This window comes from Gallus gallus, chromosome 7 (assembly GCF_016699485.2).
Source record: "Gallus gallus isolate bGalGal1 chromosome 7, bGalGal1.mat.broiler.GRCg7b, whole genome shotgun sequence".
Taxonomy (NCBI): Eukaryota; Metazoa; Chordata; class Aves; order Galliformes; family Phasianidae; genus Gallus; species Gallus gallus.
This window is the reverse complement of record NC_052538.1, coordinates 11,584,094-11,607,616: the sequence shown is the minus strand read 5'-3', so window position 1 is coordinate 11,607,616 and position 23,523 is coordinate 11,584,094. Positions and strand designations below refer to the sequence as shown.

The window sequence follows — 23,523 nt, the reverse complement described above, 5'->3', positions numbered from 1 at the left end:
AGTCAGTATCTATTTTCTTCACTCCCTAAATCCTGGAATGGAAACTGTGCATGCTTGTAGCAGCTTAAGACATCAATCATTCCAAAACCCAAATGCATTACCTCCTGTCTTGTACAAATGTGTCTCCCTTCCAAGATCATTCTTCTAACACATACAAACTACGTTTGTGACATCCATACACAGACAATTTCACTTCATTTTAAATGTTGCTTGAATATATATAATTTGTGTTATAGTGGCAGGATTGGAATAATCTCTTCTACTTCTCTGTTTCAAAGGAGTGTAAACCAATGCAAAGCAGACCCGCAGTTCATAAAACAAGGAATTTTTATTTGGGGGGGGAAGCCCACCAAAAAAATCCCACAGTACTCACAATTAAAATACTAGGCATCATTTAGCAAGGGTACAAAATAAGATTTCAAAGAGAATTAAATAACAACTGAACTATTTTAACTTACGAAGCTTTTCTAATCAATATGTAAAAGTACACAGGTATAAGAAAACTCAGCAGTATTATCAGCAGGTCAAAGTGATCGTTAATCTCTTCAACTCCTGACCTACCTGGTTGCTGATTTTTTTGATATGGTGACAGATGCTTGTGGATGGAGAATGTAACTGCTTGCACTGTCTGCTATAGCAGCCACCGCCACAGTCTGCAAGTTCCCATCACCACACTTCTCTTCTGAAGCATCTTTGTAAAAAGAAAATATCCCCCTGGTTAACATGTGAACTTAGGATGAGAATAATGACAAACTACAATAAAATGTTCATTTCTCCAACACACAAAATTTAAACAGATGGAATAAGAGTACGTCCAAAAGAAGAACTATAGAGAAATGCAGCTCTAGGAACACATACGAAGACACAGTTGATAGGGTTGTTTGTACTTACAGACTTTGGTATTTATGCTTCTAGTAATGACCCCACAACAAAGAAAATAAATAGATCTTTAAAATCCATTTTACATTTTTGCAAATCTATATAGGATTGCCTGACTATTTTTATCCTGCTGCAAATCTCACACCAGTAGCTTTTAAAATAAGACAGGAGATTTATGATTCTACTTTGTAATTGGAAAGAACACCTAAACAGGCAAAACTTACTTTTTTGGGTTTTTTTGTTTGTTTTTTGATACTGTGAGAGATGTAAGGCCTCTCTGGTAACTGAATCTCACATGCCATTACAAGAAACATTTCAGCCAGGAAGCAATCAGTAAGTCAAAAAATAGTATTGAATTAAAGGCCATGCATACAGGTAAGCCCTTAAATGAGGCCTGGGAAGGGATAGATCCTGGCTCGCCCCCTTCTGGTCACTCAGGTGCACTGCACTGCACGCACCTGAGCTCTCCTGGGTCGGCCCTGCCTTCCTACCAGGTGCTCCATCACTGCTCCAGGCCATGCCTTAGCATTTCCACTACAAGTCACAAGATTCATGAATGTGTATATCAGAGCAACATCACTCAGGCTTGGAGCTCTGGCTCCTTCTAAACGGACGCACTCTCAAGAGCCTAAGCTCTGCTCTGAAGCTTGTGCCATTTTATCTATTACCAATACCTGCAGGTAAGAGAAACTCAAGTCCTTACACTCTATTCTCCTTCCTCTTTATTCTCTGACAAGTCTTCCTAATGGTATTTTTAAGATCAAACAACTACAAAGTCTTTTACATAGTAAGTTCCTTGAAAAAGAAGAAAAATCAGTAGTACTGTTGTAGAACTTGCATTCAAATAATGCAAAAACAATCTATCTGCACAGGGAGCACCACATAGGATGAAAAATATGAATGCAAAAATACTATTAAGCATTACAAATTACTGCCTATAATAAGTAGCAGCAATTCTTCAGTACGTGAAGGTTCACCGTCAGCTTAAAGTCATGTAAGACTACACTGAACAGTGGTCTCACCCTTGCAGGTAGCGAGGGAGGAAAGAACAAGAAGCATTAGCATAGGAGCACACTTTCAATGTAAGATCCTGAAATCATAATAATAAGTGAATAATAATAATAAGTGAAAAAGGCTGAATGATAACTTGAAGCACAAGACGTTAGCCTTATCTTTAGTCACTTCTTCAGGAACACTTAAGCAGTACCCAGATTTGGAGAATGTGCTCAATTTTTGAGATTTTTCTTCCTTTTTTTTTTTCTTCCAGAAAATGCAGAACAGTTTAATGTATTTTTCACAGTTTGACAAGACATGACAACCGAGTTCTCAGTTTTATTCTGTGAATGCAAACTAGCACATAGCCTTTAGCCATCTAGCCTGGCTTACAGATAGATAACGAATGCTTCTCAAGATGAGCTTAAAATCTGTGCTTGTAGTTGCACACCTCAGCACATACTTAGGATGTGGCACTTTACACACGGAGGGCAAAATCTTGGCAATAAAGTGAAAGTTACAACCCATTCGCTTCCTGGGGAACTGAATTTCTGCCTAGATACTTCACTTCTGGCCTCACAAAAGATGCCTCGCCACATGCGGTCTCTGGTGCAGAACAGAGCATGAATTCTCCTCTCCTTGAACTAAATCCTCAACTCAAAAATGAATTAAGAAGATAATAAAAATTTGAAGCTGATGATAGTTCTCTGATATAGCACAAATATAGGTATTAATGGTAAATACAGCAAGCAGCAACTTTGTCCTTGACTTCCTTCCCTATCTACCCATGACACATCTAAAGTGAGCATAACAACCCTTATTTCACAGGGCTTTGTCCAACAGAACAGAAAACACCGTGAGCTGCATTCATAATCAGAAAACAGATCATTTAAGTATATATTTTTGTCTTTTAACATTGGTTAAGGAAAGGAAACATACAAACAAGAGGTTCATAAAAAAAATAAACAGAAGAATCACAAGTGGTACATTTAGCCCTCATGTCCCACAGCCTGAACTCACCCTGAGTGCTGGTGACATCCAGAAGGTGACCCTGAGGAATTATCACCTGGGCCATTCCTGGCTGGGCAGAAGGAATGACGTGAAGCACCTGGCCATTTTCTGACTGGCTGGCAACAATCATCTGTAGGATGACCACACAAAAGAATGAGCCGTGCCAGTTGGTACTGTGATCAGGATGCAGGTTGACGGGTTTTGCTTATTATTGGAACAGGAAATACTCTGGCTAGAATGAGAGTCTCTAAATTCACTTGAATTTACATATTAAAAAACCCATCTATTTATTGTTCGTTAGTTAAAATTGTTTTCCATCTTCTTAAAAAAAAAAACAAAACCCTTTAACTGATTAAGGAGATGAAAAAAAACCACCTTAGGGGATTCTCCAGAGAATTACACATTGATCTGAAACTGAAAGATCTCAAAGACCTGAAAGCCATTCATTGTTGGAATTGCTGCCACCCCATTCACAAAATAGTAGAATTAATCACGACATATAAAAGCCTACAATCTTTGCCCCTAAGAAATTGAGCTCTATGGGCAGCATTTCATGCAAAAGCAGGCGGAAGAAAAGCTGTGGGACTTTAAAAACAAATGACCTAAATCCCCTAGAACTCTGGAAAACTGAGCTGAGGTGTTACGGTAAATACTTTCATGACTACCAGGGCTTGTTTCCAGCAACAGTGTAAAAGCTTAAATGACAAAACATAACCTCCATTCCGATTTATTACACTTCAAATGGGTGAGGTGCCTCTAAATGACAGTACAACACACGCCAACCACAACCCTGCAGTGAAAGAACACTTACTTGTAACAAGATAGCTAAGAACTACAAATCAACACTTTGAGCAAATTAACTCAAAAATAAATAAATAAAAATACTGATGGGATGGGTTGGCTTATTGCTAATAGCCCAGTCCTAACAACATGAAAGAAACTAATCCAGCAGATATAGAGAGAGCAGCAGGGGTAGCAGCATGAGATTTCACCACAGGAGAACAACTGCTGAATAACGACAAATGCTGCTGTTTAATAACGTCAGTACAGCTGGAGGCAGGATCTCCCTACTTCAGGAAGAGCGACAGGAGCATATACTGAAGCAGGGAAAAGTTTCACCTCGTTGCTCAAGACCGAGCAGGCTTCTGTTAGAAGAGCAGCACTGCATTTTTTCAGGGGTCCTTCACAAGAGCAGCACTGCATTGTTTCAGAGGTCCTTCACAGGGTTTCATCACCTGTGTGTTCACCGCCCGCCCTGTTGGGCAGCACTCACCATGTGCGCGCTGGGCGCCCCGAGGGGCTGCAGCTCGCAGAGCGCCTGGCCATGGGGCTCGAGCAGGCGGAGCTCCTCTGCGGATAGAGGCGGAGGCGGCCGCGCAGGCGCTGCTGAGGACGCGGAGCTGCCCAAGAGGCGTACGGCGATCGGTAAGGCTGCAGGAGAGCCGCTCTGTCCCAGTGACGGATCGCTGGAAGCCATGCAGGTCACACGCTGTCAGAGGAAAGAGAGTAAAATGCGCTTTAATCCCAAGCAGCGATCCCCACTTTTAGAAATAAAAAAGAGCATTTAAACGGTCAGGAAACGTGTTATAGTCAGACGGTGCTCTGTGTCTTCCTATGTAAGGCGCTGCTACCAGCGCTGCAGGTCCTATTTCTGCTTTCTGTTTTCATGCTGCAAACACAAATGCACACGTGAGATGTGGTGACGGAGCAATGTGACCCGATGTTCAAGTGATCTGAACCCCTTCTACGCTGAGACACACCGAGCATTATCTTAATGAAGGATTTCACTGTCACAATGAAATATCCCTCCAGTGCTGTAACAGCAGTTAGGAAACACAATTACCAGCACCACACGGATATTCAGCAGTTCCAAACTGAACGGCACGACAATAGGACAGAAGGAATTTCTGTGCTTCGTGGAGACAGCCCGTGTACAAAGCAAACAGTGAATGCACTGAGGCGATACCGTACTGTAAAGTAGTCGGAGACGCTGCAGGGAGAGCACCTACACAACCAGGACTTTGTATTTCACCTGGACACCCCCACTGCTCGTTTCTGACTGCCCGGTGCTGCTAAGGTTGCCTACAAACAAAACATGACATCTTTCCATGGAGACATCATGGTCCGTTTTCTTCCATTACAAGATGACCTGGAAAAGTTACAGAACTATTTCAGTGCTTTCTCCCCAACCAAGACACTGCTGCGGGCTTTTTTTGGTCTTAAAAATCTAGCCTGACAATTTCCAGCCCTGCTGCCCGCTCACCACAAAACCCTCGAGATAAAACCCCTTGCTTCTCTATCACTTCATTATTCACTGCAGAAAAATGTCAGCGCGTCGCTCCAGGAGTCTGTTTTAGTGCCTTCTAATAATAACCGTAACAACACACAGGACTTCAACTACCCAGATCTGCCACACAGCCACCTCGGAGTATATCCTTCGTTTTGAAGAGGTAAAAAGCAACATATAAGGGATGGGCAGTTACTGTTGTTAGCCCACAGCTCTAAGCTTTGGGCAGGAAAAACAGCAGATATCTTGGCATGAACCAAGGGATGAAGGACAGGCCAGCCAGCTCTCAGCACTTGGGAGATTCACCTCTCATCCCAAAGAAAAGCTTGCTGCAAACCTGCGAGCAAACAGAGAATACTGGACAGTAAATTGCCACAGCCACAGCTTAAGGCTTGGACCCAGACAGTACAGCCTTTAAAGAGTGACCAGTCCCAAATATTTACAAGCAACCAGACAAAACAACAAACTCACCGAGCCCTGACATTTACTAAAGCACATAATATACCAAAGTGAAGAGGAGACAACTTAAATTCCTGGAGTTTGGGTGGAGGAGGGAGAAAGGTGCTTAGTTTTTCCCCTCCAGTATTTATATTAAAGACAGGCAGCAGTAGGTGAGTACGTGACTCCTAACAGCTTTGTATTCTTCACAATACAGTCAATTTCTTCAGTAAGATCACCGTGGCTGTGGTTTCTCAACCATTTACAGCTTTAGTGAGGAGAATGGAAAAGGCTGGAAAGGCTTTTGGAAAGAGCTGTACTACCCTGGGAGCACAAATGTATTTTGCTTTGTAAAGATACAAAGACCGCGGGCAGAGTAAACTCACATCTTGGTTTCTGAAAATGAATAAAGCATCCTGCTAATATGAACAACACTGCAAAGCTAAGCTGCTTATATGTTCAACAGAATAAATACTTTAATCTAAAGCAGGTTTAATTTTCCATTCAATTTTCAAGTGAGGATATCCCAGATCAAGCTCTAAATAAAGTTACTAAGTATTTTGGAGCTTCCAATCTGAGAACAATTATGAGATGTTTCAATTTAAATACATAAAACATATTGAAAGCAAATGAAAAGACACACAAAACAAAACGCACACCAGACAGAGCTGGATTTTGTTATCACTCACATCACACAACCAGCCTCCCCCCATCAGCTAAAATGCAAAGGTACGTCAGTTTAGCTGAGGCAGCAGATTCAGTTCTTAGAGGTAACCTGAAGAGAACAGTGTGCTCTGAGCACTCTGCAGCCTTCCTCCAGAGCACCAGGACAGCTGCACCAGAATGGACCAGCAGCCCGAGCAGCCAACGTCCTCCACCTCACAGGCTGGTTAATAACAAAGCCCATGGAAAAATGATAGCAGCGGAGCAAACGCACAGTGATATTCTTCTGGCTTCCTAGGATAAACAGCCCAGAAATACCTTGAGCCTCAAGTTGTACCTTTGTGTTTTAAAGAAGCCCTCAGTCTGTTTCTGTCTGGCGGCTCTGTCTAACCACTGCTCTAACCCAGGGAAGCCAGGGCCATGCGTACCGCCCCGGAATGAACTCTGTGGTGTAACCATTCAGGCTTCACGAGCCTCACTTCTGTGCAATCCCAAACAAAAAGATGATTTTTGGTTTATCCTAAAGAGATATATTTCTATAGATGCTTAAAAGCATATACGTAGTTAATATGTTTTATAGCCAGACAAGCATTACTAACAAATTCCTCTAATAAGACAGTTTCCTATGCATTGATCTATGTATAGATATTTGTCATAAATTAATAAAACATGTATCTCCCTAAATGTCATACACAACAATTTCAAATATAACACAGCAGCAACACACGTTTACCAGGAAGCCCAGTAGTGATGTAGGAGCTTAAGGTCAGTGCAGAACTGAGGAACAGTGGCAGCACCCCCAAGACAGCCCCAGGCCGCTCCCAGCCCAGCACTTTGAACCCTGCAGGACTGCTTCCCTTACCCTGCCTGCCACACAGGGAATGCTCTGCTTCAAATAAAGCAATGTCTATGGCCACTGCTGGCCTTAGTCCAAATCCACAAAGAGGGCAAGCAGCCACAAACTGCAGCACACACAGGTAAGCACAACTCCACCATCAAGATGGTCTCACAGATGGGATTTTCAAGAGAGCCAACATAACGCACTGCAGTCCAGCCTATAGCATTGCTACCAGTAAATCAGTGCCAGAGACAAATGTGCTGGTAGCTCAGGATTGCTTGGTACTGTGAGGGTGGTGAGACACCGGAATGGGCTGTCCAAGAAGTCTATGGATCGCTCCCCCTCCCTGGAAGCATTCAAGGCCAGGCTGGATGAGGCTGTGAGCAACATGGTCTAAGTGGAATTGTCCTTGCCTACAGCAGCAGGGTTGGAACCGGGTGATCTCAAGGGCCCCTTCCAACTCAAGCCATCCTATGATTCTGTGAAAGGCAGCTCCCAGCTGCCCCAAGGCCTTCCTCCACGTAACGCCGCAGACTGCAGACACATCCACCCCAAGGACATAACTCAGGTGCTCTCAGCAGCAGGTGCCGCTCTGCCCCCAGCCACGAGGCCCAGAGAAGTGCCGTGTCCTGCAGCCCCACATCTAACTTTTAACACTGAGACAACAGCGTGGATATCGGTCTTAAAAAGAAAGCTGAAGTATTACAAAAACGAAAGAGATGAACTCACGGTGACAACGAGCATATTCGATTACACTGACGTGTGGGAATCCCCTCAGACACCTCAGTGTGTTGCCATGTCAAAAAGAGGAAAAAGAGTGCCTGCAGCACCCCTGAGGAGCAATGCTGCCCGTCCTGCCTTCAGCTCATACTTCGTGGCAGGAATGGTGTACAGATGGAGGCCTCGCTGCTCCAGGGCCGTTATTATAAAATGATACAAAGGTTTTATAAGAGACTTAAAATCACAAGGCTTACCACAGTTAAACACTCCCTCTAGAGCTACCCCTGAGGACAGTTCTCCAACAGGTCAGCCCCCACACGGGGCGCGACTCACAGTAACGCCTTAACGGGGCGATGGGGGCACGACGACACCCCCAGCGACGAGTTCCGAGCAGGCGAACGAACGCGCACCGGGTGCGCACGGCAGGTGGGGGCACAGCTCGCGGCACCGTAACGCCGGAGCGGTACTGCGCTGCCCGCCTCACACGGGGAGCGGCTCTACCGACGGGACCGGCGCCTCCCGCCTCACACGGACGCCGCAGCCGCGCGGCGGGAGGCGCGAACAAGGGGTGCTCGCGGCGGAGCCCCTCGCCTCCCTCCCGCGGGGCGCGGCGGACCGGGGTCACGCGGGCGGCCGCGGCCGGCAGTCGCCGTGCCGCGCCCCCTTCCCACCCGCGGCCCCGCTCACCGCCGCCTCCTCACGGCGAGGGGGCACGGGGGCAGCCCCGCGGCGCCCGGTCCGACGGAGCGCCGCCCTCCGCCGGGGACACCGCGCTCCTCCCCCGCCCCTGCCCCGCGCCCTGCCCGCCCCACCTCGCCGGGGCTCCCGCCGGCGCCGCCATGGAGGCCGCCCCTCGGCGCACGCGCGGAGCCCGGCCGCGGGAGGGGCTCCGTGACGGCGCGCGGGCTGCTGGGGGCCGCGGTGCCGACGGCAGCATGGCGCAGCTCACAGCGAGGTTCCGCACCGAGAACCCCAGGTGAGGCGCGGCCGGGCCGGGGGGGCGGTTGCGGGACGGCCCCGCGCGGGGCCGCTAACGGCGCCGTGTGCCCGCAGGTACGCCGTAGAGGACGTTCCCTTCTCCGTGCCCGCGGCCTCCGAGACCGCCGACCTCAGCCACCTCATCAACAAGCTGCTGGCGGCGCGCGGCGGTAGGTGCCGCGGGAGGGGCCCGGCCCCGAGGAGCTCGGTGCTCGGTGCTCGGCCCCTCGCCCGTCCTGAACGGAAACGCTCTCTGCTTTGTTTCAGCGGACCACAAATATGTGGAGTTCGACTTCCTCATCCAGGGCCAGTTCCTGCGCGTGCCGCTGGTCACGCACATGGAGATGGAGAACATCTCCACGGTGAGGCCGCTCCCCGCGCACAGCCGCCGGGGGGACCGCGCTCGGCTTTTCTCTCTTCTGACGGAGCCAGAAGTGCCCGCAAGTTTAAACTCGTTCCGAGCTGCAAAGTAGCGACAGAGTGCGAGACTAGCAGCTCTGGACAATGGAACACCATTATCCAATCTCTGCTCTCTGTACCGTGCTTTACGTTCATCATTCACGTGTGTTAAGACCCCTGCAACAGCAGTTACAGTGAGGGCAAAGGGGGAAGTTAGCATCACCTCTACAAAGCCATACCCTGTGAGTTATATTTTAGCCATCAGTTTTAAATGGCAGATACAGAAGAGGAACACTGTAACGGTGAAAATAATAGCTTTTGCTGTCAGCTTGCTATTAGCCGCAGTTTGCTACAGCTGTGGAAAGCAACACCACTCGCCTGGCAACTGCAGTTCCACTAATCCTGATGCCAAGATCTCTGCCCAAAAACTTGTATATGGGCACCACGCTACAATTAAGTATGACTGTTATTAAGAAAAAGAAAAGCACGCTAAATAACCATTTTGTTTGTGAGCTCAGGAAGAAGTGGTGGAAATAGAGTATGTGGAGAAGTACATGGCCCCGCAGCCCGAGGAGTGCATCTTCCACGACGACTGGATCAGCTCTGTTCAGGCCACTGAAGAATGGTACCACGCTAAGCCAGTTCTACAGTTTTTCTTTCCCACTGCTGATGTATGCACAGGACTCCATGGTGTTAAATGAAGTGTGGTTCTGTCTCTATACTAAACCGTTATTTTTTTCTCCTTGCTCTGTTTTTGACTTTTCTTTTTAACCAAGCAACCCAAACAAGCTGCTTATTTTTGTAAGCACTCTATAATTTCAACACCTCAGAACTTGTGTTGAAGTCAGCGCAGAACAAGACTTATTTGAACATAGGACTCTTACTAGAAATGGGTAATACAATTGCTGCTTACCATCTCTGAATGGAAGCAAGATTTATGTATCTATTTTAAATATTAAATCCCATTGACTTCAAATGTGATGGGTGTACAGCAGCAAATACAACTGCGTAGCTTTGTGCAGCGCTTTTCTTTAGAGCACACAATTGTCCTTAAGTACTGTACTTTAAAATTAATTTTCCAATCAACTAGCCCACGTTCCCATACTAATATATGGTTTGAAAATGCTCCAAGATCCACCTGTTAACACATTATGAACAATAACATTTTGTACATCACTTAAAACGTAACTTATGTCTCACCTACCAGAATATGCAGTACTACCATTGCTATTCTTTGTCCTGTACTCATAGCTTTGCACCTATAGGCTTTAACAAAGCTATTTCAGGTAACAAGATACAACCTTCAGATTCTTCCCAATTTCTGGGTTGGTGGAAACATTGTTGGCTTCAGAGATAACAACGTTAAATTCTGTGTCTTGCAGGATACTAACTGGCTGCTATGATCAGACTGCTCGAATCTGGTCTTTGGAAGGAAAATCCATCATGACAATAGCTGGGCATACAGAAGTAGTGAAGGATGTGGCGTGGGTGAAGCAAGGTCGGTGTATATATATTATAAGAGCAGTAATAGTTCAATTTCTTGGGAGAGAAATGTCAGCATTCTTCATTCACGAGTACTCAGTAATCACAGAATGAATGGTTACAGTCCAACTGCCCTATGCAAGCAGCAACACCTACAACAGGTTGCCCACAACCATGTCCAGAAGTCAACATATTAACTTATGTCAGCCTCTGTCAGTTGTTTTTTTTTAAGCCAAGTAATGGTACCATTAAGACAGTCCATGGACAGTAATGAATGTAGTAGTTTAACAGGCATATTGTCTATCACCCTTCCAGACTTATTTGTATTAGTTTTACTTGCAGGGTAACACGATGTGAACCAAGATGTGTTTACATCACGTTACTGGTAGATAGGGTTTCTATCTGCTATTTCTTCAACTAGAACAATTCCTATGTATATTTTTGAAAGCAGAGTTTAGGGTGAACATGCCTTCTTTTTTCCTCAGATAGTTTATCCTGCCTGTTAATCAGTGCATCTATGGACCAAACTATCCTCCTCTGGGAGTGGAATGTGGAGAAGAACAAAGTGAAAGCCCTTCACTGCTGCAGAGGACACGCTGGGAGTGTAGACTCTGTGGCAGTTGACTGCACAAGGACTAAAGTGAGTGACTCCTTGAAGAAAATCTTTGGATTTTGAGATGTTAACAAACTGTAACTCAAAAGAAACTTTTTTTTCCCCCTGTCTAGTGTAAGTCATCACATTACTGTGACTGAGACAAATTTCCATTCCTGTTAGAAATGATGGTTAGTAAAAAAAAAAATCTAGGAGTGCTAAATGAATACTAGGTCTTCTTTTCAAATGAAGCAATGCACTTACTCCAGTACCACAAAAAGCTGAAGGTGACTTAAATAGCACAATCTAGTGCTGCTTTGGATTTCTGAGAGTGAAGCTGAATGTTTACTTTTAAGGAAACCATGCATTTTACACATATAACCCATATTCATAATGAACTATTTTCAAATTCTGCCTGAATTACAACAGGAATTATAAATACAAAGTATTTCTAGAGCAACACTCAGAAAAAGCTGATGGTGGAAGAGGTGCTTTCTCTTTAGACAGGACTTGAGCACTTAAAAGCATTCATACCAGAGGCAGATTTGCCTCTCTGATCTTGACTCTATCAGACAGGTTAAAAAATAAATTACTGGTGATAAGAAGAGAGATATTTTGTAGATACTCTTCCTGCAAAGGTAGGAAAAAGAGTAACTTGGATCTGTACCTTTTTTTTTTTTGTCCCATTTGAGAAGCCCAGTACTGTTTGTTATGTATTACAATCCATTGCTTAATTTTTCAAGGAGGAACTGTACTTGGTATGGCTTGCAGGTCTGACAGGAACAACTGTTAACAAAACGTTTCTGTTTGTTCAGTTCTGCAGTGGATCTTGGGATAAGATGCTAAAGATTTGGTCTGCAGGTAAGTCCAAGCTGAGATGGGCCATGTTCAGAACTGTGCTTGCGATAACCTGAATGATGAATACCTGAATACCTTTTTCTTTAAGAAAATTTGATATCTATTAATAAAAGTTATAACTTTTTTTTTCTTGCAATAGCTTTGCAAGACTGTAAATAACTAACTTCAGTTACTATTTTGGTTGGTAACAATTTCAGGTATGGCTTTGAACTGCCTGCCACTTAGAACACAGAACTTTGTGTCTGTTTCATTTATTGTAATGGGTTTATATAAACACACAGGTTTGAGTATAGACTGTAAAGCAAAGGCCTGTGGGTTATTTTTCTGGTCTCTTAACACCACAATATGGAGCAAAGTAAGATGGTCAGGTCCTTTCTAGTAACGTAGACTAAATTTTTTTCATTTGAATGTTTTGTACTGTTGCAAGATGTGTTCTTCTGGTTTAGGGGTATTTACGTGGGTACTATTTCTGAAGGAAAGATTGTGTTTACCACACACTTGAATTACTGTTGGGATTTCCCATAAGGAAGGACGGTCTTAAAAATTCTGTTGGAACATCAGAAACCTCGAGATCAAGTCTGACTCTTTTGTCATAGTCCCTACAGATGAAGAGGATGAAATGGAAGAAGCAGCTAACAGACCACGTAAGAAGCAGAAAACGGAACAGTTGGGACTAACAAGGGTAAGATGAGTTCCAGGCTTGTAGAAGATTTTGAAGTGCAGCCACAGAATATAACTTCTCTTTGTTAATAGTTACTGTACAAGAAAAAAATCTTTGGTGATATGTCTGAGGTAGATCAGACACATTTTTATTTACTGAAAAGATGGATGTGTAAATTATGCTCAATCTAATCTCACTTTTAAATCCTAGACTCCCCTGGCAACCCTCTCTGGCCACACAGAAGCCATCTCTTCCGTGCTGTGGTCAGATGCTGAAGAAATTTGCAGTGCATCATGGGACCACACCATTAAGCTCTGGGATGCTGAGACTGGGGGTCTCAAATCAACTTTGGTGAGATCACTGTACTTCCTTTGTTTAACTGACGTCCAGCTTAAACAAAAAGAACCATGCAAAGCCAACCAGTAGCTCTTCTTTTAAAGGTTTGTTTTTGTTTTTTTTTTTTTAACAGACAGGAAACAAAGTGTTTAATTCCGTGTCTTACTCACCACTGTGTCGACGTCTAGCATCTGGGAGTACTGACAGACATATTAGACTATGGGATCCTCGCAGCAAAGGTGAGGTGATAAATGTCCATGCTCATGAAGGTATTTTTCCAAAAGCATCTCAAAACTTGCCTTCTCATCCTCTGCTAGAAATAAGACATTTGGGAGCATTTATTGAATACAGGCATTTCTTCTATTTTCTGTAACTCAGTGCAAGACCATTTTGATTTCTCATCAAGTAATTTAGAAAACTAATTCAGCTTGTTTTCACTTCTTTAACTAACAAACAGACAAAAAACCTAATAATATATATTCAAGTGTGTAGTTGCAAACCTGAGCTGTTTTAATTTACTTTATTTAAAGACTTGGTCCCTCTGTTTAAGCTGCCACACTCGAGTTGGTGGGACAATCATTTAAGCAAAATAGCAGTCACTTTGTTACACTGTTGTGGTGCATTCTTACACAGGACTGCTAATCAGTTAGAACTGAGCCAATTGGATTTATTCCATAGACATATTTATTCATTCACCACCTATAAATCCAGTCAAGATTTCAACTGTATTATTCTCCTTTTTGGTAATAATAAAAGCATTTTTTCCTCTTTTTCCAAGAATGTTTGCAAAGAGAGTTTAGTGAAATACATTTTTTTAAATTCCTTTTACCAGAACTAGTGCGACTTTTTGTTCACTTTGATTTCTGAGGTAACAATTGCAGAATAATGGGGACAGACACCTCAAACACAGATGTGTTGCTGGCTGAACTTTGCGTGCATCTTAAAAGGGCCAGTTACTGTTGCCATTGGCTGTGAGTAGCTTTTTTTTTTTTCCCCCTCTCCTGTCCAGATGGCTCCTTGGTTCTCCTGTCTCTGACTTCTCACACAGGCTGGGTGACATCTGTGAAGTGGTCACCCACCCATGAGCATCAGCTGATCTCTGGCTCTCTGGACAACATTGTGAAGCTGTGGGACACAAGAAGGTAAAATAAACACACGTTCCATGCTAGTCAAAGGCATGTAACCTTACAGGGTCAATTAGCCAAGTGAAATCACAAAATCAGCGTTAGAAATTCACTGGAAGCTGTTATGGTGATTGTGGAAATCTGCTGGGATTCAGGAGTCAGGCTCATAATGAAGAAAAAACATTTGTAATCTGTTGGAGGACCTATGGCTTAATCATGAGAGCTGTGTGGTGTTCCAACACAGGACATCACTGATATTAAGAACAGCGTTGACTGAGAAGCACAAGGCAGGAACCCTAGTGTTGCTATTAGGACTAAGAACAGCGGGTCTGCTACAAAGTCCTCTGCTGTAAGGAACAAAATGTGCTATTTCAAAAGAACGACCCTAATATAATGACATTTCACCTGCTACTGCTTTTGCACTTCTCATACAAATTTCAAAGAATTAAATGGTCCGCATTCAGGAAACTTCAATGCATTTTACTAGGGAAAAAAAGTACAGTCGAACAGTATCCACATGGAAGAAAAACCATCATTAACCTTCTGTCTTAAAGTAGTTCTTAAGCAGGTGGAAAATAATGCTTTTCTCTTTGAGGATGTAAGAGTTTAAAACTGAAGCGATCAGCTATGGAGAATGCAATGGAAAGGTCACAAACAGTGGATATCCATACATTGTTAAAGAGTTTAACTGCTCACATAATTTCAAACACATGACTGTATATACCTGTGTTTTGCCAGTTGCAAAGCTCCTCTGTACGACTTGGCTGCTCATGAAGATAAGGTATTGTGCGTGGATTGGACAGAAGCAGGGGTAAGGATCTGAAGAGCAAGTTACTCTGTTTAAGTATTGTGGTTAAGAAATGGGCTAAAAGCAGTACTGCTTATGGTCTATAGTATGCTTAATGGCAGAAGAGAGGAAGAAGTAAGTTTTAGTTGTTGCTTTGATTGATATTGGGTAAAAAAGGGTGCTACTGTCACTGCACTGTAGGGCTTTCCTGTACAACCGTGAAAGGAGGTGGGATTGGAGTTTAAGCTCTGTAGCACTAAGTGGGCAATATATTCATGTTCCACATGGGGAGAGAAACAAAAACAGCAGCACATCTCACTGAGAAAATACCAAGTGTTCCAAGGTACCATTTACTGCCACAGAGACTAAAGCAGCAGCAAGGACTGAGACATAAACATAGCAATGCAAGTAGAAGCGGGGAACTTTGTAATCCTCTACAGCAAGCTGTTCTGCTACTGTAATGATACAAACATGCAAAACATTTTTATTCCTTTATGCTAAGGTTAAACTCTCAATGTGGCTCCTGTTAGAAAACAGGAAAAGGCAGGAAGAGCTTTAGAAGTTTTCCACAAAAACTTCAATTTTGGGAGAAGAGCCAGAGACAAAACTGCTCCCATGCTTGGATTCTGAGTTTTCATCATGCATTAACAGTTCATTATTTATCATTTCTGTTCACATCTTAAAGGAGAGAAAAATGAGAATTTTTAACATTTGTTAGGGAATTTTGCATAGTTCTGTTATTGACTACAATTTTCTTTCTCTGTCATCAGTTGCTATTGAGCGGAGGTGCAGACAACAAACTGTATTGCTACAGATACCCAGCCACAGCCTCTGATGTTGGAGCATGAAGATCAATATCTAGAAGACTTTTGTTTTTTTAATTTTAAATTTTGCAGTAGTCACTCTCTGTTAACATCCACACACACAACATTTGAATGAAGACTTGCAGTTCAGAGACTGGGTGATCCTACTTTTTGTACTGGTAACCCATATCTGTATTTATAAGAGCAGAACAACAGCCAGCAGCTTCACACCTGCTTACCATGGAACAGCAGAGGGTGTTTCTTCCCATTTTGATGACTTTGTATTTAAATCTTTCAAATGGCTATTTGAATAGCCCTGTTACTAACAGTAAACTGTTATTGACACTTAGAGAAAAATTACTGGACTAAATTATTTTTTTTTTTCATTCACCAGCATTCCCTTTAAAAAAAAATAAAGCTTTTATCTAAGTCAATCGTTTCAGTGCCTCACTTGAAATAATAATCAGACTTTCAGTTCTTAAGATTAGTTCCTTCACTGACAAACCCAGTCTACTTTTTAGGATAAGACTTAGCGTGCTCACTGTGTGCATGTAGATGGCTAAACCAAATCTGAACTAGCTTTACTATTAGGTTATTGTAGAACAAAGACAAGTTAATTTCAGTTAATTATTGGGGTAAAATGTGCAAGAAAATAAAAATCAAAACATTAGTTGAACAAAGTCAGCCATGTGTTTATAACTAACTTGTGTCTGAACTACTATCAATATGGTTTAAAATCCGAGCCTGTAATGCACTCTGAAAATGATGTGGTATTTTCTAATGTCTAGAATCTACATCAGAATGGCAAAACTGCTTTTTACACTCTGTGCGTGGGCAGAACTCTGTCTTACTGATAATATTTCAAGAATAAATAGGACAAATGCAATTGGTTACTTATTAGAAATAAATATTTTAAGACAATTAAGCAACCAACCCATTTGAAAAAAATAGAATGTAAAACTCAGTATTCCATTTTAAGTGCATTTTCTACATTAAATTTGGGTGGATGCAAGATAGAATTACTTTAGAAATATAAAATTAATAACTTTATGGAGAACAGCAAAGACTGTCCAAAGGCTGCGGTAATTGGTTTTATGGCTAGAGCAACTTGTCTGTCTCAACATCATTTTGGCATTCTTGAACATAAACCTTCAGTATGCCCAGGAGATACGTAGATTTTGTTCATACTCATGAATCTTTTAATAAGAAATTCCACTTAATTAATGGTATAGTAACTTCCTTCGATACGTTAGGATGAAGCTGGCACAGGATCTACTGCCAGACAATGCAACTCATGACCATATGGCTGAATTAGATACTTGTTTATGAAGACTGCCCTGAAAATTTCACAACTTTCCGTTCACAGAAACAACCTACTTAGTATTACTTTTCCTTTCCTTCCTCCCTTTCAACACAAAAATCCTGCCATAAAACTATTTTTGAAGTAACTGGCCCTGACCCATTAGAAAATGTCATGATTTCATATGAGAAAAATCATCAACAAACTCCTATAAAAAGAAATCAGCGGAAAAACCTTACAACAACACAGCACAGCACCTCATTATTTAATCATCAACTGACTAAGAAATATAAGTCAGCCCCAGAGTTAATTGATTCCGCTGATTCTCTGCTAAACTGAAAAACAATTCCATTTTCATCTTTTGTAAATAAGATCACTCAAAGTCATCAGTCCTACTCTGAAACAGAGCTCTAAGTCAAATGCCTTATTTTTTGAAGTTAGCCTAAGCAGGAATTCTAAGGAGTCAAAACTAAACCCTTTTTATAATGTAAAATTAAGTTCTGCGTATTTCTTTAGCTGATATCATAGCTTGAACGCTTCAGTTACTGAACAGCAGCCGACAAGACTTTGTTTAACCTTTGTTTAAGCATGTTTTCTTGGCCAATGCATGAGGCTGTTATGCAAATGACAAGGAGACCCCATGCAAGTTGGGTTTTTTGTTTTGTTTTTAAATTTCCAGCAAGTATTGAGAATATGGCACTACTGGACTTAACAAAAAGCAGTGAAGACAGCTTAAAAATACGGGTTTATCAAGTTTCTGCAGCCATCTTGTCTGGAGATAATTATTCTAGTGTTTGGGCATTTTAAATACTTAAAAATCAAATAGCTTTTCTTCAACAAAGGTCACTTACCAGCTTTTGGGATAGCTTTCCTAACCTGCTGCCATATTTGAGGTATGTAGCAGCATACCTACATTGGAAACACAATTCTTTTGACCCAGTGTCAATTTCCTTTTTCTAACCCAAGGAACCACCAGGCTCCTGCCCCCTCAGCACCTCTCCCTCCACACATGCATCAAACGCACTGAGCAAAGACATGCACCTCTCTTTTCAACTTTGTTTTTAGCTACTAGTGGTGATGAGGGTTTGCCTTAATGAAAACAGTCCCATTTGAAGTTTCAATCAGTTTTGTGCAGGCTGATAAATTTCCAGTATGAACTGCATACTTCGCTGGATTTCAGCACACATATTTTAGGAAACAGTTAATTATATATACTTTGAATGGTTTCTACAATCTAAACAACAGTATTTCAGAGCTGGGAAGGAATAGCATATTTAGATAAATATACTACATATTCACGTTTAGTAGGATTAATTGTTGTTTACCTTTGAGTTTTTGCTAAGTATACTTCAATAATGCAAAGCTGCAGCAGGTTGTCATGTCCCTATTTACACCTCCATTAAATAGCTTCCCTAACCAGATAACTGGAGAGAAATGCTAACCATCCTGTTCTAAGAGGGAAAGCTAGAAGGTATCCTTGATTTCTGTCTCAGTACCCAGGTCAGCAGAATGGTAACACTATCAGTTTGGCACAGCAGCCAGCCTAAGGTTCAGCTTTGCTGGCAGCTGACTCCTCCTTGGCCAGCTTAGGTGAGACAAGCCACACACTCGGCAGACTTGGTTAGGCAGCAACAGGTTACAGACAGTAGCTTCTGTTACAAGTCACATGCCAAAAAAATCCCAGTCAAGTTAGAACCGTCAGTCGTGTTTCATGGAAACATTTGGCACAGAACTCAAATTAGGGAGAAAATTTGGATTAAAATGAATCGTCACAAAAACCAATTAAAATTGTATTGTAAATCGTGAGAACACAGGAAAGCACAGTTTTTCAGTTGTCAGTAAGAAACAGGATGAATCTGATTCAGAAAAGGCAGCTGCCCAATCTACGTGAGTCTTACCAAGCCATCCAAATCAGGAGGTTTACTCCATGGAATGTGAAAGGCACAACTCAGACCATAAAAATGCAAACTCCTGCATCAGATAAAATATTCATATTCAAAACTTCCAAATGTCAACTTTGCATATCTTTGCAATTTATTCTACTAGGCAACTAATAGTCCATGACCAATTCATGGCATGTTGTCTCAGAGCATCTCAGTACGAGTTTAAACGGTTGTAAAACCAAACAAACATTGAAATAAGCACCCTGGGACTGCTACTGAGACTTTCAGCACGTAATACACGCAATGAAATTTCTTTGAATGTTTGGAAGAACATCCAAAAATGAATTAACATTTGGCAAAAACCATATGGAAAAATACAACATGCCCATTTCTATTACAGCAGAACGCTCCATTAATCTAAGTCACTGACCCAAAAAGCCCTTTCTCCTCGTGCTGTTGTCTACGACTTAAAAATGTGATGTACAGAAGTTCTAATCTTCAGTCAGAACACAGCTGCTGTAAACTACGTGCAACAGACAGTTGAGATCACTTGGAGGATCACTGGGGGAATGCTCACTGACTTAACTGCTCTCCTTTAGCTGTATTGTCTAATCATCTGTCCCAGTTGTTGACAAGCATTGCAGTTCATTACTTAAACACACACTCATCCCATGAATTTCTACATACGATGCAAAAGACCAGCTGGTGGCCAGCAAAATGCAGCAGAAATAATGGAAACTGAAGTCAGCTCACCAAAGAACGAAGATGAATATATGGCATAATCTGACACAAAGTTGAATGACAAACTGGAGGTAAACCCAAGCATCTGTAAATTGCGTCCAAAGGAATTTAAGTGTAGAATATGAACATATGGAAATGGCATCGTTTTTCCCGTCACTAGCTAATAATTATTTTCAACTGTGCTGTCTCCATTTTTATTCAAAAAGCCAAAACATGGTATCCAGTGTTGGGATTGCATTACTGGATATTGAGTTTATTCAGCATCAAAGAGATGCTATTCTTCACTCTTAGTGGTGTCATTGCCCTGCCTATGCATTGATCTCTGCACACACTTAACATCTGGGGCTAAAGTGTACCAGTTTCAAGTTCACTGCATTAACCAAAGTATTACAATTAAGTTGCTGCCAAGACAGATCAACTACTTACGTGATGGGGCCTACTCAGGGGCTGAGGGCTACACTCTCTTTTTAAAATACAGATGGCACTGAAGGCTGCGGGGTGACATAAATACCTCAGTTTGTGTCATGTGAAGTCTGAAGGCGCACTGCTCATCAAACAGTGGACGTGGACACCCAGAGGCATCTGCTGAAAATGTGCACTTTGAACAAAAGCCCGGGATGTGCAGCATACGTGTGCCTTAGTGGGAAGAGTTATTCATACTCTGATGCGTCCTGGATTCACAATGAACATCTGTTTCCTAATCTCACTGTTAAAGTAATTACAGGAACTTTTTTTTTTTTAATTTTAAAAGCACAGATTTCCATCCCTTGCATCCTTTCTCTTCGCTTTGCATCAACTTTAGCCTGAACCTTTAAAGTTTCAGATGAATTTGGGAACTGTTTATGATAATAGAGAAATCAATCAATCTAGATCTGACATTAATTTATGAGTACCATCAGGGACCAAAATCTCTTGTGAGACCAGAGTGATCTTTGAATCCTCTATGGTCCATTTCATACACGGAATCTTGTATTTCAGCAGATCTTGAATTAGTTCATCATTTTGGAGGAGTTGATTTGTACACACTGTGGTTTTGGAATTTGCTGACAGTAGGTAATACTTGACAGAGGAATAATGCACAGTGGTTGATGTTACACAAAAGATGTTTCTCGCATGAACATGCAAGCAGTCCTCTTCTTGGAGAACTATCCTTGGCTTTTAAAGGATTTTGCCACTAAAGCCAGTTTAAGAACATACTCTCAATGGATGGTCTCTCTTGCCTCACAGAAAACTGCACTATGGTCAGCAGCTCCCTCCCCACAGTTAAGATATCAACAATTACAGGTTCTGAGACGTAAGCAGCATAGATTGAAACAGACTCTGATTTCAGCTACACCACTGTAGTCCTAGAGAACAAGTTAAGATACTGAGGCTTACCAAAACCAATGGGCTTCTGGATTCACAGAGGAGTATCTGAATGTAATTTATAATAGCTAATTTGATCTTGCATCTTGATGCAGCCAAAAATTAAGAGTCAGAACTAGCTTTAAAAAAAAAAAAAGCCACATTTTGTTAAGGCTGTTCTGGAAAAAGATCAGCTTTGTTTTCATAGTAACCAACCTTTGGAGTAGAATGGTGAGGGGGAGGAAATGATGATTTTCTCCCCTTCTAATGCAATCTATCTAAACAGGGGAAACAACAGACATTTAGTGTGAAAATACTGCCCAAGATTCTGGCATCATGGAGTTCAGTGTGAGCTCACCAAGGATGAGCATATAAAGGGACTACAATTTCCCTATTTTAGTTTTACTAATGCCTGATATGCAGGGATTGAAATGTACAGATCTAGAGTGTCTTGTACATATTTTTTTCTTTTTCTGCAAGGAGAGCAGTTTAGAACCCATACATCATCCCACAGTGCAACTTTATGAATCCTTGGGGCATCTACAGTATTGCTTGCTAGAGGTAAAAGCAGGATTACATGACACCAATTTTAGCTGATCATCATTGCTGAGAATATAACACTACGTACCAGATAAATTTGTTTAAAAGGAAAGAAAGCAAATCTCTATTTCTAGTCTTGTCTCAGCTTGCTGCAGCATAGTGTACCAACCGAAAAACATTTTCAGCTTTGGGACACATTAATCTTCTCTCTCCTATCTTGGCAGACGTTTAAAGCTAATCAATTTGCTTAGCTAGCCTGAGTATTCTTTTTATCCCTTCCTACTGATATGCACTAATTATTACTTTTTTTAACTTATGACACAGCATTCTGTAGGGCTGCTACTGTAGAAAGTAGGAGACAAAAGCATGCTTAGTCATTTGTTTGCTAGGTGATACATTATATGCTTCTCATCTTTAAATAAGGAAACACAGCACGGTATGGTGAGTAAATAATTATTGCAAGTACTGCAATGTTCTGAAGCTTCCAAAAGTCTCCAGAAAAAGATCAGAAAACTTCCCTCTTATAGAATTCCTGGAAATGTTACCTCTCCAGCAATGCCTTCTTAAGCCCCAGAGTGCAATTAAAAGTATTTAATTAGAACACCATCAACAAATACTGCATTTAATAATATGGCATAATATTCACATTCACCTTCCTTTGTAGCACATCTATAGATCCGTTGCATTTTTTCTTGAAATTGTTCCATATGAAGTCTGACTTGGACATTCTTGACTTGCTTTTTAATTAGTTCCTCCCCCAGCCTCACACACATCACTTAACCACAAATGTTGCCCAAATATGAAGGCCTATTTATGAATTTTACCGTCTGAACAACACGCTTGTTTTACCACCCCCAGTGTGCCTATGATAAAAAATAGTCAGTATGTTGGAATTGTCACACATTCTATTTTTCAATTACTTATTTTTATAGCCATATCATAGGAAGAAAATAAGCTGGAGCTTTTATTAATGTTTCAGGCCAGCTGGACTGTAATCGAAACTGCAAAGCTATGGATGTCAAGGGAAAGATCTCTTCCTCTGCTCAGCAAAGGTTTTCAGTTCTTCAGGCTTTTTTTTGTTTGTTTTTACTTATTCCCTGTTCACATTATACACACTGCTGTTAATTCACTTGAAGGTATTCAGAAGACATGTATGTATTGGTACAAAGGAATCTGGAGTACTCTATAGTAAAAGACTGATCTTTTGCTACTACGTGTTTCCATTTCCATGGGTTTAGATACAGATGCAAGGAAGGGCTACCAAATAGGAATTTAAGAAGGGCTATCTGTCAGAAGGTGAACCAGCTTTAAGTCAGTAACAGTAACTTGTTGCCACATTCCATGGCTATCTACCAGGGAACTTGACAAGCAACTGTAGCACCAAGTCATTTCTGCTCACCTGCCTTCCCCAGCCTTCCACGCCTAAGCATGGAACTTACAACGGTAGGTTCAGACCTGCTGCCTTAAGCAAGCTTTCTGACATTTAAGTATCTGTCTTTCTTCTGAAAGAACCACTCCATAACAACACTCTTGCACAGTTCAACCATCCTTTCTGAAACAAGAACAGCAAATGCAGCTATTTAGATATATTAGAAATTCTTTTGAGTTTGAGAAACAAAACCTGAAATATTCAGAAAAAACCTTCTGGGAGACAGCACAGAGAAAGTCTGAGCCCTGCTCCTCGTCCTCCTCCAAGCAAGTAAAAAGATACTGTGCTCATTCACCCTTCAATCTTCCAATGTTCCTTCTACACAAAAACACAAACAATTATCCAGACACAAGTACTGTATGCTTAGTACCAACATTCTGGCACATCATCTTCCTGCAGAAATATAACCAGCTTGGTTTTACTCTTAAAGTAACCCT

At 41.9% G+C, this 23,523-nt stretch overlaps 2 protein-coding genes across 14 annotated transcripts in view; one reads left to right on the top strand and one right to left on the bottom strand.

Moving 5' to 3' along the window:
* CARF (calcium responsive transcription factor) overlaps positions 1-8,693 on the bottom strand; it is a 36,715-nt gene extending 28,022 nt beyond the window's left edge. For 11 of the 13 annotated variants that reach the window (XR_005861487.2, XR_006939868.1, XR_006939869.1 and 8 more), the window contains exons 1-4: positions 8,642-8,693; positions 4,157-4,372; positions 2,893-3,013; positions 562-691 (exon numbers count right to left, since the gene is read on the bottom strand). Coding sequence is in view for 5 of the 13 variants with exons in the window: in XM_015289503.4 (XP_015144989.2) it covers positions 562-691; positions 2,893-3,013; positions 4,157-4,360 (455 nt within the window). In the remaining 8 variants the exon portion in view is untranslated. Of the gene's footprint in view, positions 1-561; positions 692-2,892; positions 3,014-4,156; positions 4,373-8,516 lie in introns of those variants that run through there. The other 2 variants (XM_025152600.3, XM_025152603.2) reach the window with 2 other exon arrangements.
* Positions 8,694-8,732: 39 nt separating this feature from the next.
* WDR12 (WD repeat domain 12) lies at positions 8,733-16,283 on the top strand. Its single transcript, XM_015289504.4, has 13 exons — positions 8,733-8,805; positions 8,883-8,977; positions 9,075-9,169; positions 9,725-9,831; positions 10,589-10,704; positions 11,174-11,328; positions 12,096-12,141; positions 12,735-12,820; positions 13,010-13,150; positions 13,269-13,374; positions 14,145-14,277; positions 14,998-15,070; positions 15,817-16,283. Exons 1-13 carry the CDS (start codon positions 8,765-8,767, stop codon positions 15,892-15,894), a joined length of 1,272 nt encoding a protein of 423 aa, XP_015144990.3. The 5' UTR covers positions 8,733-8,764; the 3' UTR covers positions 15,895-16,283.
* The last annotated feature ends 7,240 nt before the right edge of the window (positions 16,284-23,523 follow it).

What these genes read in the sequence shown, in the direction of transcription:
- WDR12 (XM_015289504.4), top strand. Translation starts at nt 8,765, where the DNA reads ATGGCGCAGCTCACAGCGAGGTTCCGCACCGAGAACCCCAG. An exon ending in GTTCAGGCCACTGAAGAATG is followed by an intron (nt 9,832 to 10,588) that starts GTACCACGCTAA and finishes TGTGTCTTGCAG; the next exon opens with GATACTAACTGGCTGCTATG. An exon ending in GCTAAAGATTTGGTCTGCAG is followed by an intron (nt 12,142 to 12,734) that starts GTAAGTCCAAGC and finishes CTTTTGTCATAG; the next exon opens with TCCCTACAGATGAAGAGGAT.